Genomic DNA, 27,182 nt, shown 5'->3' with positions numbered 1-27,182 from the left:
TAACTTCACCCAGAGCCTGCCTGACTTTTTCCTGTGGGTAAAAATGTATGTGCTGTTGATCTCCAGGCGTGCTTACATCTGAGGAAAGTGAGGGTATTTTTCTTCCTTTGGAAAATAAAATAAAATTGATCATGATAAAATTTATGAGTTGCTTAGTTTTGAAAATATTAGACAGGCTTAACTGTAAACAAACTAGCTATTGGTGAGATTTTTCATATAAGAATAATCTTGCTTTTTTGTTATGTTTTTATTAAGTATGTTTTTATTAAGTACTTCAGCTAGAACTGTGAATAGTGGATTATAAAAGGTTTAATAAATAAATAAATAAATGCATAGGTTTCTGCAAGAGAATTGTTCAGTGTCTGAAGCTTACTTAATCAGGGCAAAATCAAGTTAACCCAAAAAATGGCTTTTTAGTGCTTTTGTGAAAAATCAGTTAGATGTATTATTTATTTTTCATTTTTTTATTCCAGAAATAATCCCTTTCAACTGCCTTAATATCTTACTCCTGGCGTAATTCTGCATGTGCGAGATAGCAGTTCAAATAAACAGTCAGGTCTAAGCCGGTACAGGAGGAGGAAGTGACCAACTGTGCAGCAGTTCACTTCCTCTTCTACTGCCCTTGCCTGCACTGAATTATGCACAGCTTGCACAGAATTCTAAGTGCTCTGAGGTTATGAGGAATTCTGCACAAATTCTGTATTTGTAGAATTTAACTAGGAATAATATCTGAAAGTGCCAAAGATCACTGACATGGTTTGGTAACCACCCAGTCAATAATTTGCAGTCACTGCTCCACAGTTACTCAGGTGTCCTTTTTCTAAGCTGTAATAAAATGCTGCCTTAGCTTGTCCTTCACAGCCTGATTTTTATTTTTTTTTTCATTAACACCTGTATATGGTACTAATGTTGCTATTGAGGAGTGACGATGTTCCTAAATGGACTTTATTTGAAAGTGTCAAAGTTCCAAAGGTACACTGAAATCATCCACATAAAATAATTTCATCCACATAAAAATAAATCATCCACATAAAAGCCTTAAAGGCTTGCATTTGCAATAGAAAGGGCAAATGCAAGCAGTGTCTCACTTCTGGCTCACCACATAATTGTTTCCCACTTATTCATCTTTATAGGACCCCTGAAGAAGACTTTTTGTCGAAACGCGGACCGTGTTGGGTCCTGTATCCCTAGCGGACTAGGTCCTTTAAGGCTTTTATGTGGATGAAATTATTTTATGTGGATGATTTCAGTGTACCTTTGGAACTTTGACACTTTCAAATAAAGTCCATTTAGGAACATCGTCACTCCACAGAGTTTTTTTGGTTTTCTCTGGATTTTCTTCTTTGTGGATATTTTGGGGTCAATTCCTTTTGTTTTTTACTAATGTTGCCATTAACATTTTTAAACATTACTACTACAGCACAACCACCTATGTTATAGGCAGTAAGGGTGAAATTCTGTATAGGACACCGTTCTCAGCAGTCTCCTAAGAAGCATCTGAGAATCACAGATTGGCGTCCTATACAGAATCGGACAAATGCCTAACCGCCCCGATTCTCTAATCAGCGCCCATGTCACAGGTGCTGGTTAGAGAATCGCGCCTGCCTGATGGAGGGATACACTGCCATCAGCTGATCGCGGCAAGGATGCCCATTCCCTTCTGCCACCACCCCCCTAGAATTTCCCAATCCTAGGGCCACAACAAACACCTGAAATGTAGGGCAGCAAAATTCTGGCCTACATTTCAAATAGGCAAGGAAATTCCCCTGCTGCGATCAGCTGAGTGGTTACAGCAGGGAAAACCCATAAAGTCAGACGGCAGGAGGGATGCCTCCTGCCCCTGAACCCCTCCCAAAACAGCCAGGCAGGAGGGATGCGCACTCCCTCCTGCAGCTGAACTCCCAAACTTCTCCTGAAGCTGCCAGGCAGGAGGGATGCCCACTCCTTCCTTCAACCCCCCCCCCCTTCCCCGCCCCGGAACTTTTCAACCCTTGCCTACATTTCAGGCATTTCTTTTGGCCCTAGGGAGACACCTAGGGACACTTAAAGCTCACCCAAGTCCTCTTCTGGGTAAAACCACACACACGCCCAGCCTTGGGCGAGCTTAAGTATCCCAACGCATCTCCCTTAACCATGACAAATGACTACGGTGTAGGCAGCCTGCCTCGGGGTTTTTTTTTGTTTGGCTGTTTTTTTTTAATGTGCATCTCGATTGGCTGTTAGACAGAGGTAGAACGCCTACTACTGCCTACAGTCGGGCCACCCATTTATAGAATCTGCCTCCAAGGGCTCCCATGTTTTCCATGTGCTAACTGGTTAGTGCAGGAATACCCACGTTCTGCTCCTTACATGCTTCTTCAAAAAGAAAAATAGGCAAACAATATTTAGCGCACAGTTAGCATATGCACATGGCAAAACTAATGCAGAACACTCTAGCACATTCCACATGGGGCCATTCTTGCTGCATTAGGCATGCATTAGTGCCTAAAACAGCTTAGTAAAAGAAACCTTATTTTGAATGTTTTCTCCTAGCAGGTAAGGGTTTAATAAGAGAGGCTTACTTGTAAGAGAAAAATAAAAACAGAAAAAATACAGAAAAAAACTAATTCTTCTCATTTAAACAGAAGAGGTTGTAGTGCTCCTTCAGCTAGTTTTGCAGTTTTGAATTGTTTACCCTGATATTCTGAACAATACATTTTCTTCTAATCTGCCACCAGCTAAAATAACTAAATTTATATTGTTAACCTCTCTCTCAATAGCTAAACGAATCAGATTTTAAACTTTTATCTAGAACTATGGCACTTGGATATAAATTGAAAAGATCACAGCTGTGGGAGAAGACCTCTACCATAAAGGCCTTTCTACATAGATGATGAACATCATAACTCAATATTTTTTTTCAAAATTGTAGTTATAATTGGACCCAACGGGGGTCTCTCTCTTTGATCAGATCACAGTGATTGTGACTTTACACTGGAAAATGTCATTACTGTGAAAGTTTATCACCTGTAGAGCTGGTCTTTTCTCTGATGCCTTGTTCTGTTCTCATTAACATTATTCAAAGTTTGGTTGTTAATTAGGTTGACACTTCAATTACAGTTATCCTGTATAAGAGCAGTCATGACTTTTCTTAAAGAAACGCAAAAAAATATTTTTAACTTTCAAAAATATGAGCTAAATATTCCAGACATAACTTACTAGTGAGAATAACTATGTAATAATGTTTAGGGTAAGATAAGAGAGAGAGAGAGAGAGAATGAATATGAATATGTATGTGTAGGCATGTATATTATATATACACATATGAGGGGGTGCTGAAAAGTTCTCAGCCCAACCAACTTCCTAAATTCTGAGTGTTATTTTGCAAAGTGTCGGTATGCAGAATCAATCATAAAGTGTGGAATTTTCAAGCGTGGAACTCCAAGCCATCATGATGCTCCTATTCCTGCAGAAGAAAACTCCAATGGAAATCCATGAATATATGATGCAAACATTTAGTGACAAATGCCCATCATACGCCACAGTGAGGAAGTGGTGTGCAAACTTTCAGCATGAAGACTTCGAGACTGAAGATGCAACAAGGCCTCAAATGGTGTCAACTATTGAAATTGTTGATCACGTCCAGTTCAACGAATATCAGCTAAAACAATTGAGAAACTACAGATATCCAGGGAATGTGTTAGGTGTATAATCCATGAGTAGCTGGGTATGCGGAAGCTGTCAGCCAAGTGGGTGCCCAAACCTAATCTAATCTTCAGTTTTTATACTGGGTCGTCTCCCGAAGGAGCTCAACTCGGTTCACAATTGACTAAATTAGAAAGACATAAAAGTGGGTCTGAGAGAAAGAATGCTATTTAAGAAATAAAATATTAAAGAAGCAAAATATACTATTAATACAACACTTCAGCGGGTAAGCTGAATATTGTGTAAACAGCCCAGTTTTTAGTTCTTTCCGGAATTGTTGTAACTGACATCAATTTGATAGAGTTGGGAAGCTTATTCCAAATTTCAACCAGTTTGAATGCCATAGATTTACTAAGCTTCTCAGCACATTTAAGTCCTCTAGAGCAGGGATCTCAAAGTCCCTCCTTGAGGGCCACAATCCAGTCGGGTTTTCAGGATTTCCCCAATGAATATGCACTGAGAGCAGTGCATGCACATAGATCTGCAGATTCATTGGGGAAATCCTGAAAACCTGACTGGATTGCGGCCCTCAAGGAGGGACTTTGAGACCCCTGCTCTAGAGGAAAGAAATGATAGTTTATACATTGTTGAAATCCTCGAATAACAGGATCTAGTAGCATTCCAATATAGAGGTATTGAGGGGTCAAATATTCCATAAAGGAACTTAAAGACAACACATACACTGTATCCTATAACGAACCGGAAACCAGTGAAGCTTTCTCAGTAATGGGGATACATGGTCATACTTTCTCTTTCCAAAGATAAGTTTAGCTGCTTTGTTTTGTATCAACTGTAGCTGATCTAGACTACACTGTTTAATGCCCAGATAAACAGCATTAAACAGTGGAGCAAGCACAGTGGATTGTACCAATACTAAGTAATGTTCTTAATGAAATAGTGATCTAACTTTCCTCAGCATATGCAAACTAAAGAAACATTTCTTTGCCAAAGAATGTATCTGGTCATGAAATGTAAGAGAAGAATCCAGAATAATACCCAAGATTCTGAAGGAAAAATCAAGGTGTAATGAGATATCTTATTTCAGTGCAACATTAATCTAGGCCCGATTCAAAGCAATTTGATTTTTGAAGCATTCAGTTTCATTTGGGTGGAAGTCGCCCATATTTGCAGTTTGGAAATGCAACTGTCTATGCCCGAAACCAATTCACTAAGATCATGACTGACTTCTAGTAGAATGAAGATATCGTCCGCATAAGTAAATATAGGGCTCCTTTTACTAAGCTGCGATAGCGTTTTTAGCACACACAGGATTTTAGTGCACGCTAAGCCAGAGCTACAAGGCTGGAACTAACGCCAACTCAATGCTGGCGTTAAGGTCTAGTGCTCGCGGCAATTCAGCGTGTGCTAAAACCGCTATTGCAGCTTAGTAAAAGGAGCCCATATTCTCTGCAGATGAAAGACAGAAGTTTTTCAATGATGTTAAACAAAATTGGTGACAAGGGGGAGCCTTGCGGCACCCCACAGTTAGGTGTCCATGAAGATGAAACCTCGCCCTCTAGACATACCTCATAAGAGCGTTATAAATGAAATTTGCTAAACCAGTCCAAAACCACAGAATTTAGACCTATATCGGCTAACAAATGGATCAAAATGTCATGGTGAACCACATCGAATGCAGCTGACAAATCGAATTGTAACAACACCGCATATTTATTTTGCATCTGTAAATTTTGGATCTTTGCAATTAATGACAGTAAAAAAGTTTTTGTGCTGAAATTTGGTTCAAACCCATGTTGAAATGGCAATAAGATAGAAAATTTCTCTAAGTACTTGGAAAGTTGACTGGAAATAATTGATTCCATTATGTTTGAATGCTGATGAGAAACAACATCGAGTGGACACTTCCAAGTTGATTTTGCAGCATTTTCAGCGAGCTGATTCCAACTTTTGGGAATTACTAGTTACTGTTGATGAAACATGGTTACACCACTATGATCCTGGGGCAAAACAGTTCATGCAGTGGCAGCACTTAGGTTCTCCAAGGCCAAGGAAATTCAAGACCCAAAAGTCAGACAAAAGGTCATGGCCACAGTTTTTTGGAATCAGGAGGGTGTTGTAATGACTGACTATCTATCTTCCAATGGGCCAAACAGTTAATACAGAATGCTACTGTAACTTGCTGTGCCGATTAAAGGAGGCATTGAAAGAAAAAAGGAGAGAGAAGCTGCGGAAATGAGTTCTCTTTTTGCAAGACAGTGCACCTGCTCACAAGCCTGGCAAAACAATAGATGTTTTGACACAGTTGGAGTTTCAGTGCATAAACCATCCACCCTACTCACCATCTGACTATTTTCTGTTTCCAAGCCTTAAAAAAAGTTTGAAAGGGTGACAATTTTTGCGTGATTTGAAGCAATTGCAGCAGTGAAACACTAGTTCAGTGACCAGGCATCAGAGTATTTTTTGTAAAGGTGACAGAAACTTCAGACATGATGTGCCAAGTGTGTTGAATTTAGGGGTGAATATATGGAATAACCTGTAAGTTTCTCCTCATAATCTCAGCTAGGTGAAACAAATCTCATTTATATTTTTATTTTTATTCTCTTGTGGAGAATTAATATAAAATATCCCCATTTTTTAAGGAATGATTCAAGGTTCTTTATTGTGAACCAAGAATTAATGTCCTTTATTTTCTTGAACTTTAGTTAATTAGAAATAGCAAGGTACTCCCCATTTATGTGGGCTTAAAAGGAATTATGTATGTATATTTGATTATGTATTGATTTATGTGATTTTCCTTTTTTCTTTTGAAGTATTGGATATTGTAATGTATTCAAAATTATAAATAAATAAATAAATAAAAAAAACCCTGTAAGTTTCATAGCTCCAGGTCATTCCCTTCTTGGTTGGGCTAAGAACTTTCCCATATCCCTTTGTATACCTACCTAAAGAGAGAGACATATATATATTTATTTACTCATTTATACATATATACTGCCCAAAATTTAAATAAAAAACTGACAGGCAATAGAAGTATATTTCAGGGGGTGGGGGGGTTTCAGTACATATCAAAGCTAGTGAATAGTATAAATTCTGACTACCAAACTTTACTGAGCAGCTCATACTAAATGCCGAGCTGTCCGTAGGAATAGAATGGCAGACTTGGCAATTAGTGTGCACTACTCAGCAGCACACCTTGGTAAAAGGACCCATTTGGTACTTTAATAATTCCTGTTAAATATATCTAGCTTTTGTGTTATCTATCTTAGTAGAGACAATGCTGTTGTCCATCACATTAGAGAATCATCTAAAAATCAGAAGTGTATGACTGCATTCTTACTATATAGCAGGTGCTATGACAATGAAGAGGGTTGATTTTAATATTATTCTGATGTTTTATTCTTTATCAGTACTCTTAAGACTGTCCTTTTAAACAGCTACCTACCCTTTCAGACTCTCAAATAATGGTAGCAATGGTTCATAGCGTGATTGAAAAGTGGCGAGTGCTAGGAATGCATCCTCAGGGGGAAAAAAATGAGATTGAGTGGCAAGTGCCTTTAACAAACAACCCTACATGGCACAGAATGAAAGGTATTCAACTGGTTCTATCTTATATAAGCAGACATGTTACAGGCATTGAAAAACGTGCAGGAAAGTAACTCACAAGCAGTTTACTGTAAAATAATTAAAGCTTATTTATGTCAAAAGGCCTTGGGAAAAAAAGAGAGCATAAGCCAATTTGCATTAGCACTTTACCATCTTCTCCTGCTTTCATTTCAATTAACAGACCAGCAGGTGCTCTCCACAGTTAGGAGGATAAGCTATTAAGGAGGAGGATGAGTTTTTGGCTGACCTACAGACATGGCAGTTTGCCTGCTGATTGAGTTCATACCTTGCTGTACCAATTTCTGAGGTGTTAATTTAACTGTTCTACTCTGTCATGCAGGTCTCGGCCTTGAAAAGTAAACTGAAGAAACAGTCGACAGCTACAGGTGATGGAGTAGCAAGGGCCTTTCTTCGAGCACAGGCAGCCTTATTTGGATCCTACCGTGATGCACTAAGATATAAACCTGTAAGCTTTTCTGTTTCTAGCCTGTTTTGTTTTCCTAGTTGAAAGTGAAAGAAATAAAAACACTAAACTTTCACAATCCAGTGGGGGTTTTTCCCTCCATTCTTCTGTAGATCATGAGTACCCTTCACATTATCCACATTTTTGAAGGGCATTTGGTACAGCCAATTAAACGTCTAAATTGGCTGACTGTTTAAAGCACTAAAGCTCAGCTGAGGCTATTTACTGATGGTTAGCATGTTCTAATAGGGTTAGCATATGCTATCTGCCACAAGACCTATTTTACTGCTATGGGCTTTATGGCAGACAGCACCCACAAAATGTTACTAAGTGACCTCCAGTGTAAGCAGTGGGCTTTCTAGTGTTTAATATACATGCTCTTTTATTGAGGCTCTGCTCGGGGACGGTAAACTGTTTTACTATGTTTTATTACTTATGTGATTCCTCTACACAAAAATGGAAGTAAGGAATTACAGACCAGTAAGTCTGACTTCTGTGGTAAGCAAATTAATGGAAACGCTTAAAAAAAAAGAATGGATGAAGTTTCTGGAATACGGTGGATTAAAGGACCAGAGGCAACATAGATTTATTAGAGGTAGGTCTTGTCAGACAAATCTGATCAATTTCTTTGACTGGGTGACCAGAGAATTGGGTACAGGAAAGGCCCTAGATATGGTGTATTTAGATTTTAGATACTCGAAAGAAGTTTAAATAACACAAGCAAGTGCTAGATTGAAGGCAAAGGATCTCAGAAATCTACACCAGAAATCATGTGATTTCTCAAGGCTTAATCGTGGATGGGGACACATGAGCCCTTACTGGCATCTATTTTGTAGGTGCAGAGGCTCCCTACTACTACTATTATTCATCATTTGTATAGCGCTGAAAAGCGTACGCAGCACTGTACATTCAGCATACAACAGAAAGTCCCTGCTAATAAGAGCTTACACTTCTCCCTCCGTATTTGCGGTTTCAGCACTCGCGGTTTTGATTATTCACATTTTTTTTAGCTTGCTGGCTCTTCTCCCCCAAATGACATCAGCTTGCATAGAGAAATAGCTGATTCCAAGCGTTCACAGAGAAAAATCGCCGATTCCCAGCACTTTCTTCACCGTGTTTTGCCTCTCCTGCAGGGACAGGCCAGGTCTCCCACCATGGTTTCACCATATTCACAGTGGCTTTTAATAGAAAATAGCGAATAATATATGAAAAAGTTATTTATGGTTTTTCTGTATTTGCGGTTCTGTTAATCCCCTATCACAGCGAATACGGAGGGAGAAGTGTATAATCTAATTTTGGGAAGTTTCTTGCAGAGAATGATAGGATGGACATAGTTAATTTTATGGTGAGTGGGAATTAAAACAGCATCACTAAAGTGGGCTTTTAGCTTGATTTTGATAGTGCCTGACATACTGTAAAGACTCAGGCAGTTTGTTCCATGCATACGGCACAGCAAGATAGAAGGGATGAAGTCTGGAGTAGGCATTGGAGGAAAAGGGTACAGATAGGAGGGACTTGCCTGATGAGCAGAGTTCATGGGTTTGGGAGCATAGTGGGAGAGAAGTGTGGAGAGATATTGAGGGGCTGCAGAATGAGTGCACTTGTAGGTCAGTAAGAGGAATTTGAACTGTATTCGGAAATGGATGGAGAACCAGTGAAGTGGCTTGAGAAGAAGGGTAATATGAGGTGGCGGCTCTCATGTAATATAAGTCATGCAGCAGAATTTTGCACGGATTGAAGGGAAGAGAGATGGCTGAGCGGAAGACCTGAGAGAAGCAAGTTGCAGTAACCTTATCTTTCAACTTAAACTCACTCCTCCCCCCCCCCCCCATTCACTCGCTGGTCTCTATTTCTATGGATAACACTCTCCTCTTCCCTCTCTCGTCAGCTCGCAGCCTCGATGTGACCTTTAACTCCTCTCTCTCCTTTTTTGCTCAGATCCAACAAACCACTAAAACCTATCGCTTCTTCCTCTATAATATTACCAAAATCCAACCTCTCCTCTCCAAGCACAGTACCAAAATTCTTACCTACGCTCTCATCACCTCTCGCTTAGATTACTTAAACGCACTTCTCTCGGGTCTCCCACTCATCCGCCTCTCCCCTTCAATCTGTTCAAAATGCTGCTGCATGGCTCATATTCCATGAGAGCCACCATGCTCACATTACCCCCCTCCTCAAGTCAATTCATTGGCTTCCCATCCATTTCCAAATACAGTTCAAACTCCTGTTACTGACTTACAGTGCATTCACTCTGTAGCCCCTGAATATCTCTCCTCACTCATCTCCCACCCCCTCCCCATGAACTCCGTTCATCAGGTAAGTCCATCATATCTGTACCCTTTACCTCCACTGCCAACTCCAGCCTCCGTCATATTCCTGGAACAGGCTGCCAAAGTCAATACTCCGTCTCTAGTGGTATTCAAATCCAAGCTAAAAAACCCAACTTTTTTGAATCTGCTTTTAACTCTTAACTCCCACTCACTGCCAAAAGCTCCCCATCCCTGAGATGTCCTGTCTGTCTTTCCATATTAGATTGTAAGCTCTTCGGAGCAGGGACCATGTATTGAATATTAAATGTACAGCGCTGCATGCACCTTTCAGCACTATAAGTAGTAGTAGTGTGGATAAGGGTAGTAATCCACGCTAATCCTGTGCTGATCAGCATTCAGCAGAACCTACCCACTAATCGATTAACAAAGCACACCTACTCTTCACCTGCAAACATGCCCACCATGCTAAAAATAAAAAAAAGTACTTTTTAGTGCATGGGAGGCATGCACTAATTCCAAAACTACCATTGTACACCTGAGTGTATCCGGTGGTGTTGTCTTTTTAATCTGCGGTGAACATGCATTAGTACTTAGCTTATTAAACGGATTCCATTGCTTGTTATTTTTATTTCACATCTTTAGGTGAATAATATTTTGTATGTGTTGCTTATAAGTCCCAGGAAACAAGAAGGCAAGATCCAATATGATGTAATCAAAGGGCAGATCACACAAAAAAACTTATTAAATTAGGTATTCACCACAATATTCAATAAATACCTATTGGACTATAAGGTATTTATTGAACATTGTGGTGACTAAATAATTTTACGAAGCTTCTTCAAGTGATCTGTTCTTTGTTTACGTCAAATCGCACTGTATTGTTTGTAAACCACTTAGACTTGTTAGATAATTCAGGATATGAATTATGGTATAAATGGTTTAAATAAATAATAAAATGTTTAGTCCATCCCTTTACAGGAAGAATTAAGGGAGGTCTTCTTCTCCCCTCCCCCATTGTTTACTTCCCCCTCCAAATTAAAAATAAATTAAAGACTGTGACCTCTGTAGTTAATAAGCAGTTTTTTTTTAAGTTTAAACAATTTTTATTGATGCAAACAACAACAAATACATCACTTGTATAACAACGATGATGCATCAAATATAATAATATGATGAACATATTGATGTGGTCAATATTACATACACCAAGGTGCTTAGTATAATAATGAAACCCCTTGGCAGTATTAACGTAGGTTAGATAACTACTTACTGTGGCTGTACTAGTATAATAATGAGGCATCGAGTAAAATACATCCCATATAAACCTAGAAAATACCTTCATCCCCCTTCAAACCCCACTCAATCTATGTATGACTACATGTTTTAAATCATTTAATACCCTCTACCATCCCTCCCGAAACCCTCCCTTCCCTTCCCCATTCAAAGGTACTCTCCATCCCCCATCAAATCTCAATAGGACTACATGTTTGAATCTACCTCTACCTTCCCTTCCAAAACCCTCCCTTCCCTTCCAGTGGTACTCTCTACCCCTCCTCAATCTCAGTTTGGACACCCATCTTAAAACTGCACTACAACCTTTAGGAAATAAGGCTTGCAAATATGGATCCCATATTTGCATAAACAACATCTTTCGCTTCCTCATCCTTCTAGCATTTCTAGCTTCCCAGATGGCCAACTGGTTTCGCCAATGTCAAAACTTTGGAGGGTCAGGGATCGTCCGATATTGAAGAATACATTTTTTGGTCAGTAGACTCATTTTCCCACACAGCGTCCTATGCCCCTTAGGCAAATGACGAAAAGCTTCTGGCAAATCCAAAATAAAATGGGATGGAGAGTAGCACAAAGATCTTCCAATTAACTCAGACATATAAGATATTATTCGCTTCCAAAAATGCTGAATAATGGGATAAAACCAAAAAGCATGTCCCAAAGTATGCTCCCCCAATCCACATTTATGACATAATGGAGTAGGAAGACCTCCACCATAGAACAACTGTGTACGAGTATAATAGGCACGTAATGTTACCCTGTAATATGTTTCTCTTAACCATGCACATTGTATCACCCCAGGTGTAGCCCTTAAAGAACGGGCAACATCCCAATGTCCCAAATTAAGCTGTAATTCTCTCTCTCATTTATCCCGAATATTCTGGTAGTCCTTATCTGGTTGTAATTTTTGTAAGCTAACATGAATGCTTGACACTGAAAGAGATAATCCCTCCTCCCGAGTAAACAACTCTCGCATTTTAACCCCCAAATGCAAACTCAATTGTGCTCTATCAAGGGATCTTACATAATGCTCCACTTGAAAACAGGCAAACTGCGCTCCCCAGGTCACCCTCACCTTAGCTAATATTTCAGCATGGGTTAACATTTTTCCTTCATCACCTAAAACATGTTCCAAATTTTTAACTCCTCTTAGTCCCCATAACCTATACTCTCTAGAGTCTCGTCCTGGAGGAAAGGCCAGATTACCCTGCAAAGGCAAAAGATCAGTTATCATCGGATTCCCACCAAAGAGTCGCACAAGCCAACACCATGTCATCCGTAATGTGTTGAATAATAAATTTGAACAAATATGAGAAGACAATGCCTTCCTTGCACTATGTAATAATGCAAATACATCACAAGGAGCATAAAACTCCCGTTCCATCCGAAGAGGAGTGTAAATACTTGTCTCATTAATCCAATCTCCCAAATGACAAAGCAGACATGCATAATTATAAATCCACATATCCGGTAGACTTAACCCCCCTTTATTCCAATTCCCCAGCAAATATATCAACTTTAATTTAGGTTTTTTGGCCCCCCCCCCCAACAAAAACGAGTAACTTTTTTTTATAAAAGATACGTAAATCCTTCTTCAATAAGCACAACAGCAAAGTCTGTAACATAAGCAGTTTTTATTTGATTTTATTTATTCATATTGATATACTTCAAAAGACAATGTCAAGGCTTCTAAGTGGTTTATAGATTTTTTTAAAAAAATTAAAGGGTTAAAGAGGGAATGAAAGAAAAATAAGCAGAGAGGGAGGGAAGGGGGAAAGAAAGAAGAGAAGAATATAATTTTTAGTGAGGCTGAAGGTCTCCATGAACAGGTGAGTTTTCAGTTGTTTCTTAAATGTCCTAAGTGGGTATTTTTGAGCAGGGGGATAAATAAGAGTATGTTTCCAGGGCGGGAATAGAGCCCTTCGAAAGGCTGGACTCAAGGAATGGTAGGAGGTCAGGTATAAGGAGCTGAACTAGATGTTTAACAAGGAATATAGGCCAGGGACCAAAGGGAGAGGCGGAAAGATTAAGGGAGTTAATGGCTTTTGCTAGTAAGTGGTGAGCGAGAAGGTTAAAGGAGGACTTAGGGCTAGATTCACTAACCTGCCTGATTGTGCCCGATCTGCAGCAGGCCGACTGATCCACGACGGGCCAGCATGCAAATGAGGGCGATCGGAGGAATGCCTCCCATCAACCACACGGATTGCTAGTGAGCGATCCTGAAGCATGCGCAGTAGTGCTGCCCGATTCACAATTCGAATCGGTTCACCGATTCACTTCGGGTAAATCGATTCAAAACAAAAAAACAATCAGCTTCCCGATTCGGACCCTCCCCCTTAGCCCCCTAAAGCAGGAGCGGCAGCGCTGCTCTTGCTGGCCGGCCACTGCCACATCTGCTTTAGAGGGCGAGGAGGGAGGGTCAGTCAGGAAGTGCTGCTATCGGCTTACCCCATGCCTCCGCTTCCCCCCTGGCCTCCCCGAAGGACTGTGCATCCCCCCCCAGGGAAGGCTTCCGTGTTCCCCCTGGCCTCCCCGCACCATTTACCTTATAGTTTCAGCCTGCAGCAAAGATCGTGGTTACAACGTTTTTGCAAAGTGCTTTAAGCTATTTCCTCTGCCACGATCCTGCCTCTGATGTCAGAGGAGGGGTGGGACTGCAGCAGAGGAAACAGCTGAAAGCACTTTACAAAAACGCTGTAACCGCATTCTTCGCTGCAGGCTGAAACTATAAGGTAAACGGTGCAGGGAGGCCAGGGTGAACACAGAGGCCTTCCCGGGGGGGGGGGGTGCACAGTCCTTCGGGGGGGCAGGCCTTCAAGGGGGGAACAGGCCTTCAAGGGGGGTGCAGACCTTTAAAGGGGGGGACAGGCTTTCAAAGGGGGGACAGGCCAGGGATGGTGGCACAGGCCTTCAGGGGGGGTACAGGCAAGCCTTCAAGGGGGGGACAGGCCTTCAATGGGGGGACAGGCCAGGGATGGTGGCATAGGCCTTCAGGGGACAGGCCTTCAAGGGGGGACAGGCCTTCAGGGGGAGGTGCAGGCCTTCAGGGAGGAACAGACCTTCAGGGGAGGGGGTCCTGGTGTAGAAGTACACGGAGGGAGGGAGGGAAGGGGGGTTCAAAGAGACGTACATATGCCGGACTGGGGGGGGAAGAAATAATGGGTCTAAAAATAGAGGAGACAATGGGATTTAGGGAGGGAAGGAACAGAAAAGGAGAGAAGTTGGACACAAGGGATAGTGTGGAGTGGGGGATAGAGATACTGGATAGGAGTGTAGTTGGAAAAATAAAGGGAGAGATGGTGGACCCTGGAGTGGTGGGGAAGGAGGGAGAGATGCTGGATGAAAGGGTAGTTAAGAAAAGGTGGATCTGTGGATGGAGGCGAAAAAAAAAGAAAGATGCCAGACCTCTGGGGATGGAAGGGAAATGGAAGGGGAGGACAGAGATGGCAGATGGATGGTTAGCATGAAGAAAGAAGAAGACCCTGGCAAGCAAGTTATCAGAAGACAACCAGAGCCTGGGACCAACAAGATTTGAATAATGATCAGACAACAAAAGGTAGAAAAACTAATTTTATTTTCCATTTATGATTATAATATGTCGTATTTGAAATGTGTATTCTGCCAGAGCTGGTGTTAGACCGCAAACGTGAGCTAGGATTTAACAGAAAGAGGAAAAGTCTTTTTTGTTTGTTTATTTTGTTTACACCATAGCGACAATGTGGTTAGGAGAAGGTAAAGGGGTGAAGAGGCTATAAAATAAACCCACCAGGATGTTTGAAAAAAACACCCAATTGGGCAGGAAAATCGAATCGAAAAACCAATTCAATAGGCTGAATACAATAGAATCGAAATTTTTTTTTCCTGAATCGGGCAGCACTAATGTGCAGACCTGTGTGCGTACAGAGCTGCAAACATTTTTTTTACTTTTAACTTTAATTTTATACTTCGCAAGCCTGTGGTTTTAACCAGCTTTAAACCTGCCGATTAAAACCACAGGCTTGCACTGCAGGGAAGGGCAGTAGAGTCATGGCATGGACTAACTATTAGGAAAGTGATTTGTGGCTCTGACAGGCTGAATTGTGGATAAGCAACAGTCCAAAAGTAGCAAATTGCAACTCTAGCTCCTGGCATACAGCACATTTGTCATGTTGGCAAGAAACCATCAGTCCTGGATCTACCGCCCTCAGATTACTGATGGTTTCTCCAGTGTGCCCATCATTTACAGGATCTCAGCACCTCTGCCTTCTTCCCCTGCTTTTTTCCCCTGGGTCGCCGGCTTGTATCAGGCTCTGCGGCTGCCTGTGAGTGACAGGAGAAGGCTGGCGCAAGGGTCTCCCTGCTCTTTTCTTTGCTCTGGCACTGGTGGGAGAGATCCTCTTGAAACAGAATCAAGCAATACATACATCTACTGTACTTTTGTGGGGCAGAGACAGCTCAGAAATTAAACTAACATGGGTGGTGAGAAGCAAAAGCTCCTTGACAAGCGCTAAGCTAGTCCTGAAAACAATTCTGTGACTCTTTCATATACAACTCTAGACAACAGAGCTTTATACATATTTCTTCTTCCAAACAAGCTTCTTCTCCTGTGAGCCCATGCCGCCCCGTTTCTCCTGCCGCCCCAATTGCTCTCTGCCGTCCTTCCCCATGAATGTGCAGGACAGTGGGAAGGACGTGAGCCGACTGGTCCCCAGCAGTCGCTTCTTTATTTGATCGGCCAGCCCAGTCGGTGTGCCTGAATTTTGTTAGTGAATCGCATCCTTCCTACTTTGCATGCCGTTTCCCCTCATTTGCATGCGTGGATCAGATTTGATGTGGATATGCTCGAGATGAAGGTTAGTGAATCGGGTCAGGGGTCACAAAAGGGTTGCTGAGTGGTCGGGACATGATCAGTGGGCTTAGTGAATCTAGCCCTAAGTTGTCAGTAGGACAAATGGAGTAAGATGGGGAGATGTTTGAGGGCAATGGGAGGGCAAGAGCCCAGTCTGAACTGAAAGACAAAGAGAAGAAGTCATGGATTGCCAGGTATCTGCCAATGTATGAAGAGGGAGAACCACAGGGTCATAGGGGAGATAGTAAATGCAAGGCAAGGCGGTTCAGAGCATGAAAAAGGGCCTGAGGGTGATTCAGAGAAGAGGCAACCTTTTTGGATAAAAAAAGTTTGCATTTTGTGAGGTGAAGGCTTCTGCAGTATTCCCTGAAGTGCAATGAAATAGAAAAAGAGCAGCAGTAGAGTGTGATTTTTTGCAAATTTTGTTCCACACTGTGGACAAAGAGGCTGATCGGGTGCATTGATTTGGTAATGGAACAGCAGGAACATAAAAGGGCCTTGTTAACTTTGAGGACACATTCCAAGAGGGAATGGAAGGTTTCAATGATGAGAGTAATAGAAGCCAGTGAAGGTGCAGGAGGGGTGTTTTTATATATATATATATATATATATATATATATATATATAATGTATATACAGTATATATATATATATATATATATATATATATATATACACACACACATATACATACACTTGTAAGTTGACAAGTTTCCTCTGTTGATTTTTCCCACATGTATCTTTGTGAAATGGCTACTCCAGCTGCATGGACCAGCAAATACACTTGTACTCCCACAGGTATTTTATGAAAGGATCTGTGTCAGCAGGTCCTTTCTAAAATAACATCAGAACTGAGCACATTCTGACTTGGACATCTCAGTTCCGATCTCTTCATTCTGTGTAAAATGTAGAGTGCTAATAAGCACTCTTTATAGTACATTAAGAAATAAATGTGTAGTCTTATTGTATGGTCAAACAATGAAGCCAAAATGCTGAATTTTCCTTAAATGTTATGACAGTAGAGAGGCAGGACTTGCTTCACAGTGGCCAAACACACAGAAATTTTCTTAATCTTTTCCCCAATCTGAAGCTCTAATTAATGTTATCGTGGAGTTTTTTCAGGGGTTCAATGTTCAACATATTTAAACCTTTTCTTCAGATTCATTTCATAGAATAACAATTGGCATACACATTCTATTTTAGACCGTTTGAGGGTTACACTGTTATTAAATCACTTTCTCTAACTTCTAAAATGGCATACTGATCAAGGTTTAAAAAAAATATTCATGTGAATTGTTGTCTTAAACATTGCCTTTAATGTGCACTAACAGCAAAACTTTATGCAGTTTTTGTATATAGGCCCTTAAACTTGAAACCAAATGGTTAAAATTTAACACACTGTGATAACTAATACTGTTTATTACTTCAGTATCTTACCATTCCATTTGCTTGACTTAATCTCTTGCTTTTGCTAGATTTCTGAAGCTATGCCAGAACCTTTTAGCAAAGAAAATGAATTGTTTACGTTTCTTAACCTTTTGCACAATATATTTTAAAGAAAGACAACTTGTTTCCATATCGAGTTTAAAAATAGGTTCAAAAAATTTTTGGATTTTGTTATAATGATTAACTCCATTTATTATATTGTACAATATTTAAGCATGACAATTTGTCTTTAACCTTTTTTTTTTCTCTAAATAGCTGTACAGGGCTTTTTTGGCCATTGTGTAAACAATTGTATTTCATCAAAAATATTTGCAACAAATGATTTTAACATGAATGTATTAGAAAGAGAGACCTTAAGACCTGCCCTACTAAAAGAAATATGCTACAGTAAAATGCTGGTCTACATTTCAGATAGATGCAGCCACTGAGCCGATTGGGGCAAGGGAATCTCTCTGCCGCGATCACTTTAGCAGCCGTGGCAGGAAGCTATCGTTCCCCCCTCTCCCCACAATGACAACTGGCAGGAGGGAGGCCCAATCCCTCCTGTCAGAACCCCCAAAACCACCCTCTTACCCTCGAATGTTCGTGACAGGAGGAGTGCTCAATTCCTCCTGCCACCACTCCCCCTGAGCCATCCCCCTGGCAAGAGGGATGTCCAGTCCTTCCTGCCAGAACCTTCCTCCATCCTATAGATCATCGGCATGAAGTATGCCCACTCCCTCCTGCCAGAAACCCCCTGCAGGCAGGCCCACCCCCAAGCCCACCTGGACCCCACCAGTACCTTTTGTTCGGTGGCTGGCTGGAAGGATGCTTACTCTGGCCGGCAGGCCCACCTCCACAGAGTGGCAAGCCTTCCCCTTCCCAGTGCTTCGTGGAATGCACCAGGGAGGGGCCTGTCCCTGATTGGCCCAGGCACTTAAAGCCCCTCCCATAGGAGGAGCCTTAGGCACCTGGGCCAACTGGAATCTTAGGCAGGCTTAGGCATCTCTCCATGAGGACAGACGTGATTCTATATAGGACGCCGGTGTGTAATTCTCAAAAGCCGCTTAGGCGGCTTCTAAGACCGGGCGTCCTATACAGAATCTGGCCCTTTAATGACTCCTATTTAGGAGATGCTAGGTTCTCCATTATTAACATTGTGTTATTCTGTTTGCACGTGCTAACTATAATGTGTTAGCCAGATAGCACAGGAATGCCCACTCTCTGTTCATAACATGCCTCTTCCAATAATATTTTTTAAAATAGTTAACATGCGATTAACATGCAACAACAGGGAAATCCTCGCATAGGCGCATTAGGGTTTAATACCCCTTAATAAAAGGGCCCCTTAAGCAGAACTGTAGTTTAAAAGTAAACAGGCTCTGCTTATCTTCATAAGCAATGAGAGGTCACATGCCTTGCCTTTATTAATAGCTATAGTTTCAATTGGGTGCTGAATATGAATTAAGTGGAGCATCTTATGTTCCTTTATACATATGAAGTTGACCTAATGACTGTCTTGATGAGCAGAAATATCTTAACAGGTGGTCAGCCTATATGGTTAACATCTAGTCTATATCCTTAGCTGTAGGAGGAATAATGGGGAGGCTAGATTGATCTACTGTTTTATTTTTTTTATTCTGTCTTCATATACTATCTTACTATTTATCTCCAAATCATTGCATTGTTCATATTTAGGGGGAATGCATCACCTTCTGTGAAGATAGTTTTATTAAGCATCGTTCCAGCACTATGAAACACTTTCTGGAAACAGCAGTAAATCTTCAACTTTTTAAGCAGGTAAGGCAGACCATATTCAGCTCTTAATTACATTTGTTCCAGTTCCCTTCAGTCACATTAATTGTAATCTATAATAATAAAATGCTAAGCACACATGCGCACTCTCACCGCGTGTTCCCTGAGATCTGATCTGTCGGGATGTGCCAGCAAGAGTGCGCATGCGCGCTTACTACGTATCCGAAGGTGTGCTAGAGACGCGGCGCGTTCGGCGGAGGGACATTTAGAGGCAGCCACAGAGGGGGAAAATAAAAGTATACCATAGTTGTCAGAGGGCAGCGGTCCGGGAGTGACAGAAAAGGAGAAGCGAGAGTTGGTGTCACTCGGAGATGGCCGCCGCAGCCCCTGTCACCGCCTAGGCCTCCCAGCTACTCACACGCACCCTCCGAAGGGCTGAGGCACAAAGAGCGCCTCCTGCCCCACCCCTCCCCGGGACAAACCGAGAAATGGAGCCGGACCGGCCTCTGCGACAGACCCGAGGAGCCCAGCAACTTTCCGCCCTGGCTCTTGCGCTGATCCCACCGCCCGGGACCGAGTCCTTTGCCACACCCCCCTTCCCTTCCCTTCTCGCGGTCCCGACTACGAACCTGGCGATTCCAGCAGCGTGTGCAGCCGTCTTCACACGCTGCTTCGGGCCCTTCTACTGCCCTGATTTGCTTTGCCGCGTCTCTGATGATGTCATCAGGGACATGCCAGAGTAAATCAGGGCAGTAGAAGGAGCCGAAGCAGCGTGTGAAGACTACTGCACACACTGCTGGAATCGCCAGATTCGTAGTCGGGACTGCGGGAAGGGAAGGGGGAGGTGGTAAGGGACTAAGGGAGCCGGACAAACCGTGGGAAGGGATAGGGGAGTAGAGGAAACGCTACTGCTGCTGCATAGGGAAGTGGTGTGAGGGGAGGGAAATGGAGGGGAAGGGAATGCTGCTTTGGCTGCTGCACAGGGAAGTGATGGGAGAGAAATGCTGCTGCATAGGAGGCAGGGAGAGAGACAGACAGACAGACAGTGGGAGGAAGGGAGACAGAAAGAAAAGAAGAAAGACTCAGGGGCAGGGAGATACACAGAAAGACAGACAGATAAAGGGGGCCAGGGACAGAGACAGACAGAAAGAAAGACAGCGGGAGGGAGGGAGAGAGAGACAGAAATAAAGACAAACAGACATATAATCTAGCACCCTTTAATGTAACGGGCTAAAATACTAGTTTATTATATTAGTATATAACAACCATAATGTAACATACATAATATAAATGTGCATGAGTCGAGTCTCTTTCATTTGAAAGGAAACTGCAATGAGAGGGCATATGATGAAGTTAAGAGGTGATAGGCTCTGGAGTAATCTGAGGAAATACTTTTTTGCGGAAAGGGTGGTAGATGCATGGAACAGTCTCCTGGAAGAGGTGGTGGAAACAGAGACTGTGTATGAATTCAAGAGGGCCTGGGATAGGCACGTGGTATCTCTCAGAGAGAGAAAGAGATAAAGGTTACTGTAACGGGTTTTGGATGTATTTTGAAACGATCTAGGCCAGGGGTCAGGATCCTTTTTGGCTGAGAGAGCCATAAACATGACATATTTTAAAATGTATTTCCGTGAGAGCCATATAATATGTTTAAAACAAAATACAGGTAAATGTGTGCATTTTATGTAAGACCAACACTTTTAAAGTACAATAAGTCTCTGAATTCTTTTTAATAACGTTGTTATGCTGTTCCTAACCAATGAAGAATAAAGTATTTCTTACCAGTAATGTGACTTCTGGTGCTGTATGGTTTTGCTGATGGCTTTATAGTCTGGTTGATACGTGGTGAGGTTCAGTTTCATGCAGGCGTTGAGACTTTCATCCGTTAAACGTGATCGTAGGTTGGTCTTAATGTTCTTTAGATGTGAGAAAGACTGCTCAAATGCATACGTAGAGCCAAACATTGTCAGTACAGCAATGCTCACATGCTGCAGTGTGTGGTATGTGACGGGAAGCGCGTTCCAAGTTTTGACAATCAGCTGGTCTTTGGGTTGAAGTTTTTTCATTTCTCCCCACTTGTGTTTGCTCGCCAACTCTGCTTGCTGTCGTACAAGTCTTTCCAAATCTTCATTCAGTGACTTAAACTTATTCACCCACATGTCTGAGGCCTTCAGGTCAGCAGCTTGGAGCTCAAAATCTCTGACGGAGACACCGGGGACATGGGCGCTGTCCACTGCACACTCGTGTGGATGGGTGATGAACTTTTAAAAAGACGAGTGCGCTCACAAAATTCTCCAAAGCGCGCTTTGAATGACTGCAGGAGATTAGATATGAAGCCCGCTAGCTGCTGAAGATCAAGATGTTGAGCAGGGTCACTTGCTGTGCATGCATCTTTAAACTCTCCCAGTTTTTCAAAGTGTAGTAAATGACCTGTTTCAATGTCGGTGATGAAGAGTTCTAGCTTGTTTCAAATGCAAACACTGCTTGTTGAAGGGATAAGACTGCATTTCCAACGCCTTGCATTTTCACATTGAGCTGGTTCAGATGTTCAGTCATGTCCACGAGATAGTAGAACTTCAGGAGCCACTCAGTGTTAGCTAAAGTCCGGATTTCTGTCAGACAAGCTGTGAAACGGCTGAGCACCTTCCCTCTTGACAACCAATGCACATTGCTGTGCAGAAGCAGACCAGGATAATTATTCCCAACTTCATCCAGCAGTGTTTTAAACTGGCGATCATTTAAAGCTCGGGCAACAATAAAGTTGACCACCTGAATGACCAGCGACATCACCTCACCAAGCTGCTCGCCACACATCTGAGCACAAAGCGCCTCCTGATGTAGGATGCAGTGAAAACTTAGGATGGGTCTCTTTTCATGTTCACGAAGAAGCGCTACGAATCCTCTGTTTTTCTCCACCATGCACGGAGCACCATCAGTACACACCAAAATAAGTTTATCCATCGGTAGATTTTGTTTTTAGCGAGCTCAGTGAAAGACTTGAATAAATCCTCCCCTCTTGTTGTCCCTTTCATAGGCAAAACAGCAAGACTTTCCTCATGTAGTGTGTCACTGATAGCATACCTTGCAATCACGCTGAACTGGGATAAATGGCTTACGTCAATTGACTCATCCAAAGTGAGAGAAAAGAATGGTGCTGCATTTATGTTCTTCACTTGTGTTGCCTCAGTTTGATTTGCCATCATGATGGTACGATCGTAAACAGTTCTTGCCGACAGAGGCATGTCTTTTATTTGTTTGATTATCTTGTCTTTATCCGAAAAGTTATCACAAAGTTCATTGGCAACATCAAGCATGAATGTTTTGACATACTCCCCATCTGTGAATGGCTTTCTGTTTCTCACAATTGCTAAAGCATCAGCAAAGCTAGCTGAATTCCAGTCACCTTGTTGGGTCCAATCATGGAGTTGCTGCTGACTAGCTTGCACTCTGCACAGTAGCTCTTGACATGCTTTCTTCCTGCTGTCCCCCGCAGGATATTTCGATGCAAATGTAGTATGGCATGTGTCGAAGTGCCGCTTTATATTTGACCGTTTCATCGATGCAATTTTATCATTGCATATTAGACACATTGCAGAACCTGCTCTCTCCACAAAGGTGAATTCTTCTGCCCATTCCTGCTGAAAAGTACAATACTCCTCATTTTTTTTTTCTTTTAGCCATCTTCTTCAATAAAAGGGTTTCTGCAATTAGCTAGCTGACTGAGGTGTGGAGGATACCACCCCAGGTAATGGTCTGTGGGGCAGGGCAGAGGTAATGAAGGCAGGGTAGCCAATTGTGGGTGTAGCTGGTGGGATGGGAAGCCGGCGCCTCGATTTGGGGCTGCCTGTGAAGGACGATGCAGCTTCAGGCCCGTTTGGCCGTGGATGCTGCGGGGCAAGGTAGGGTGGGTCCCAAGGATGCGGATGCGATGCAGAGGAATGCGTGGCCTGCGCTTGGCGGAAAGAAGACATGTTCTTCTTTCCCAGCATGCATCAATCAAGCCCCAGCCAAGGATCTTTCCCATGCATTCATATAGTCACAGAGAGACACTGGGGAGATTAGGGGGGTTCTGGAGCAATAACAAATGAAGTAAGCACACTCACAACTTGTCCCTTTCACTGGTATAGCTTACTGCGGTCCAGGCTAGAATCTGCAGCTGGGGGAGATGCCAAACTGTGCAGAGCGTCGGAAGATGGCCATCGCTATCCCCATCCTGGCTCAGATCTGATCCAGCTCTGTGTCAGCGGCTCCCGCTTCCGGGTGACCGGCAGAATGTCCCCGATGGTCTGGGTAGGTCTGCTCGGGTGTCCTTTGCTGCCGTGCACGTCTTGGAGAAAATTTTTCTCCACTGCAGCAGAGGAGCTCATAGTGTGTGCGGCCGCTCTCCTTGGCTCCACCCCCGGAAGTCAGAGTGTCACGTTGGCAACGAGCCAGATGCAGCCATCAAAAGAGCCACATCTGGCTCGCGAGCCATAGGTTCCTGACCCCTGATCTAGGCCTTCATAGTGCCGCTGAACGACCAAAGCTAAACCGGGCGTTTCAGGAGGAGTGTCAAGGGCAGGAGATGGGCGAGATGTGAGCCAGCTTAGACAGCATGTATAACCGAAAGTTATACAGCCCAGGATCGATGGAACATGGATGTTGTGACTTAGACCATTTAAAACATGGTCTAAGTCACAAAAACCCACCTAAAGTCACCAGATAAGCACTGCAAACATATAATACAGACCCCCACACACTACCCCAGTGATCACCGACCCCCCCTCCAGCCCATAAAAATTGTAATCACACCTTTAAAATTCAGCTTCCAGACCATCATCACCTGGCAGCCTGGCATAGAAAAGCCTAGTCGTCCAGCACAGAGGTGGCTTAAGCCGTCTTGGGGGTGGGTTAGGGACCCATGGAGAGGAGGACCCATAACCATAAGCCCCTGTAATCACTGCATTGATACTTAAACATGTGCACTCCCCTATACACCCCCAAAACCCTTTTGTACTGGCATATAAGCGGCTCTTGCCGCTATAAGGGCTATTGGGGTGGTAGATAAGTGGGTCTAGGGGATTCTGGAGGTGGTTTGGGGGGACTCACCAAGACCTATAAGGGAGCTGTAGTGAGAAGAAGACATGGCATCCTTTTTGTGAAGTTCACAGCAGTGCCCTGTAAGGTACCCCACTATTTAGGTGCCATGTCTGGGTGTTCAGTCCATCACTTTGCAGACCCCTCCCACGTCCAACAGGGCTTGTTCTAGGCGTTTTTGACTTGGACGAAAAGTTGGACGAAAATGTGGTATAAAGATGGACGATTTAGCGACTTGGATGATCAGATCGGCAGGACGTATAGTTAGACAATTAAAAAAAAAAAATTGGGGGATGTATTTTTCGAAAATGTGTCCTAGGCTGTTTTTTACTTTGGACGACTTGTGAGATAAACAGACTTAGATGTTCCTTTCGATTATGCCACTCCACGGTAACAAATACACTTGTGGATGTGGATTGAAATTATACTTGTGGTATGTGGATTTAAATTATAGTTATCAATGTGAACAATTCCTAAGCTGTAAAATGAGGTATTGCAAACTAGATTGGTTTTCTCTTTGGCCCTGCATGTTTGACAAAAAGGACACTGCAGTCCAAACATATTCACGGAGGTCTCTGTGTGAGAGAATTTCAGGTTCTGGTTATTTCTGTAGTTTTTTTTAATTGTATTTTTCTGTAGTAGCTAATAGTACATAACAGCATCACTAATTGTTTTACCTTTAGTCTTGGATGGGTGATGAATATCTTTTAGATATTGTGGCGGTGAATAGGGTGCTAATGCGCTGACCTGACCCCCACACACACAGCGTCCAGCCGAGCGGTTCACTGGTGTGGCTAAGCAAGCCTCACCCTCAATAAAACACTGTTCCATATCATGTTGTAGAAAGTAATTCAGATGACAAACCAAAATGATGCCACAGAATGCTTTCAGGAAAATCAAAATCGCTACCATGGCTTTGTAAAAGAAGCCCTAAATTTAGCAGCTATCCTTAGACTTGGTATTATTTATCTTTAAAATTTTAGAAGTAATTCTAGCTTTTTTCTGCAGCCCTTAGAAATGCTTTAATTTCATTACTTAAGAAGGCAGCCTTTGAATCTGAGAGAGTAAGTTATTTTCAGTAAATATTTAAAATGTGATGAGGTTTGTTTTGGGGGGAGGGGAGTGAGAAAAGGGGAGCAGGATGAAGCAAATCTTCTGCTGGCTTCAGTTGTATGACTGTGTTGTTCCTCTTACTGTGTCTGCTTTTCTTCAGCCTTGAGATCAGCATTTTAATACACAGAATCAATGCACTAATCACGTCTAGCCCTGAGAAGGGCTTTTCTTTATGAATGGCATTCCTAATGCTTCTGTTAAATTTGATGTCAAGGTCTTGGAATTCAGTTATTATTTGCCTCTAAACTCAGAGAAAAACTGAAGTGATTGAATTTTGGACATCAAGTAGCTTTGAGGGCTATCCAGTGCTATTTATGGAATCTTTTCTGAGTATGACTAAGGCCAGCAAGAAAATGCTAAAAATATAAATTATATGGAAAATCTAGCATTGAACTTGAGTCACTACTCAATATTTTCAGTGAGGATATTTCAATGGAATTGGAACTTGACAAATGTGCGATTTTGTTGTTAAAAAAAAAAAAAATACTGAAGAAATTGAACTTCTGAATGGCAGTATCATTAATGGACAACCATTTTGAAGAAACATACAAATAGGAATTTTCAAGGCTTCTGAAATTGTACATGATGACATTAAAAACAAACCCAAGACTAATATTTTCTGAACATGCCTAACATTGTTTTTCAACATTTATATGTCATCATTAGGTGCACAGTTGTCCCACCTGGGGATAAAATTATTTAGTTACGCAGATGACTTTACGATTATTATCCCATTCGCTGCCTCTCTCTCTGAAGTTATTCCTAAGGCAGCAGAAGTACTAAATTTGATGGAGCAATGGATGACTGAATTTAGACTGAAGCTTAATTCAGAAAAAACAAAATTTTTTGTAGTTTCGTCATACCCGCTTGATACTAAAACATCACTGTGCATCAATAAACTTAGGGCTTCTTTTAGTAATGCGGCAGTCAGGCTAATTTTGGGGTTGAAGAAATTTGATCATGTAACATCTTTCTACCGACTTCTGCACTGGTTGCCGATGGAGGCGCATGTGAAGTTTAAGTTTGGATGTTTTTGCTTTAAGGTACTATTTGGTTTAGCCCCTAAATACATAACTGACCTTTTCTCTTTCTCAACCAATATACATAAGAGAAGCTCACACATGAATTTTGTTTCTCACCGGTTAGAGGATGTAAATTTTAAAAAACGTCATCAACATCTTTTCTCATATCAGGCAGCATTATGGGGTAAAGAGCTAGAAAAATTGCTTATGCTTACTAATACTTATGGGGAATTTAGGAGACACCTAAAAACATATCTGTTCCTGAAATACTTAGGTACTACAGGTTTTTAGCGCAGACCAGAGTGGTAAATGTTCTGACGCCCATAGAATTCCTATGAGCATCAGAGCATTTACTTCACCAGTCCATACTAAAAACCTCTAGCGGCATTTAGTAAAACCCAGTGTAAGTATTTATTTTTAATCCTAGTTTTCAGTATAGTAAAACTGGATTAACATTATGAAAAACTCAATAAGTGTACTTATTTATACTTAAATAGGTTTCCAAGGTGCAAAATAATCAAAAAATTATCATGCTTTCCCAAACAATACAAAATCCCTCACCAAACTCAGTTTAAGAAAAATCATTGGGTCTAATAGTTTGGATTATTTTAATAACAAAGAAAGAAAAGTAAAGACCAGGGTGTATCCCCAAATCCCTAAATTTTTTTGATCAGGTATTCACTAATGTT

The 27,182-nt window shown here is 42.0% G+C and overlaps 1 protein-coding gene across 4 annotated transcripts in view; it reads left to right on the top strand.

Moving 5' to 3' along the window:
• The window catches only part of DENND1B (DENN domain containing 1B), a 454,561-nt gene that overhangs the window by 305,439 nt on the left and 121,940 nt on the right, over positions 1-27,182 (top strand). For all 4 annotated transcript variants that reach the window (XM_033917142.1, XM_033917140.1, XM_033917139.1 and 1 more), the window contains 2 exons: positions 7,589-7,714; positions 19,226-19,327. In XM_033917142.1, coding sequence (XP_033773033.1) covers positions 7,589-7,714; positions 19,226-19,327 — 228 coding nt within the window. The remainder of the gene's footprint in view (positions 1-7,588; positions 7,715-19,225; positions 19,328-27,182) is intronic.

The sequence above is a fragment of the Geotrypetes seraphini genome, chromosome 12, assembly GCF_902459505.1.
Source record: "Geotrypetes seraphini chromosome 12, aGeoSer1.1, whole genome shotgun sequence".
Taxonomy (NCBI): Eukaryota; Metazoa; Chordata; class Amphibia; order Gymnophiona; family Dermophiidae; genus Geotrypetes; species Geotrypetes seraphini.
Note: the sequence above shows the minus strand (reverse complement) of the source record. Positions and strands in the feature narration are given on the sequence as shown.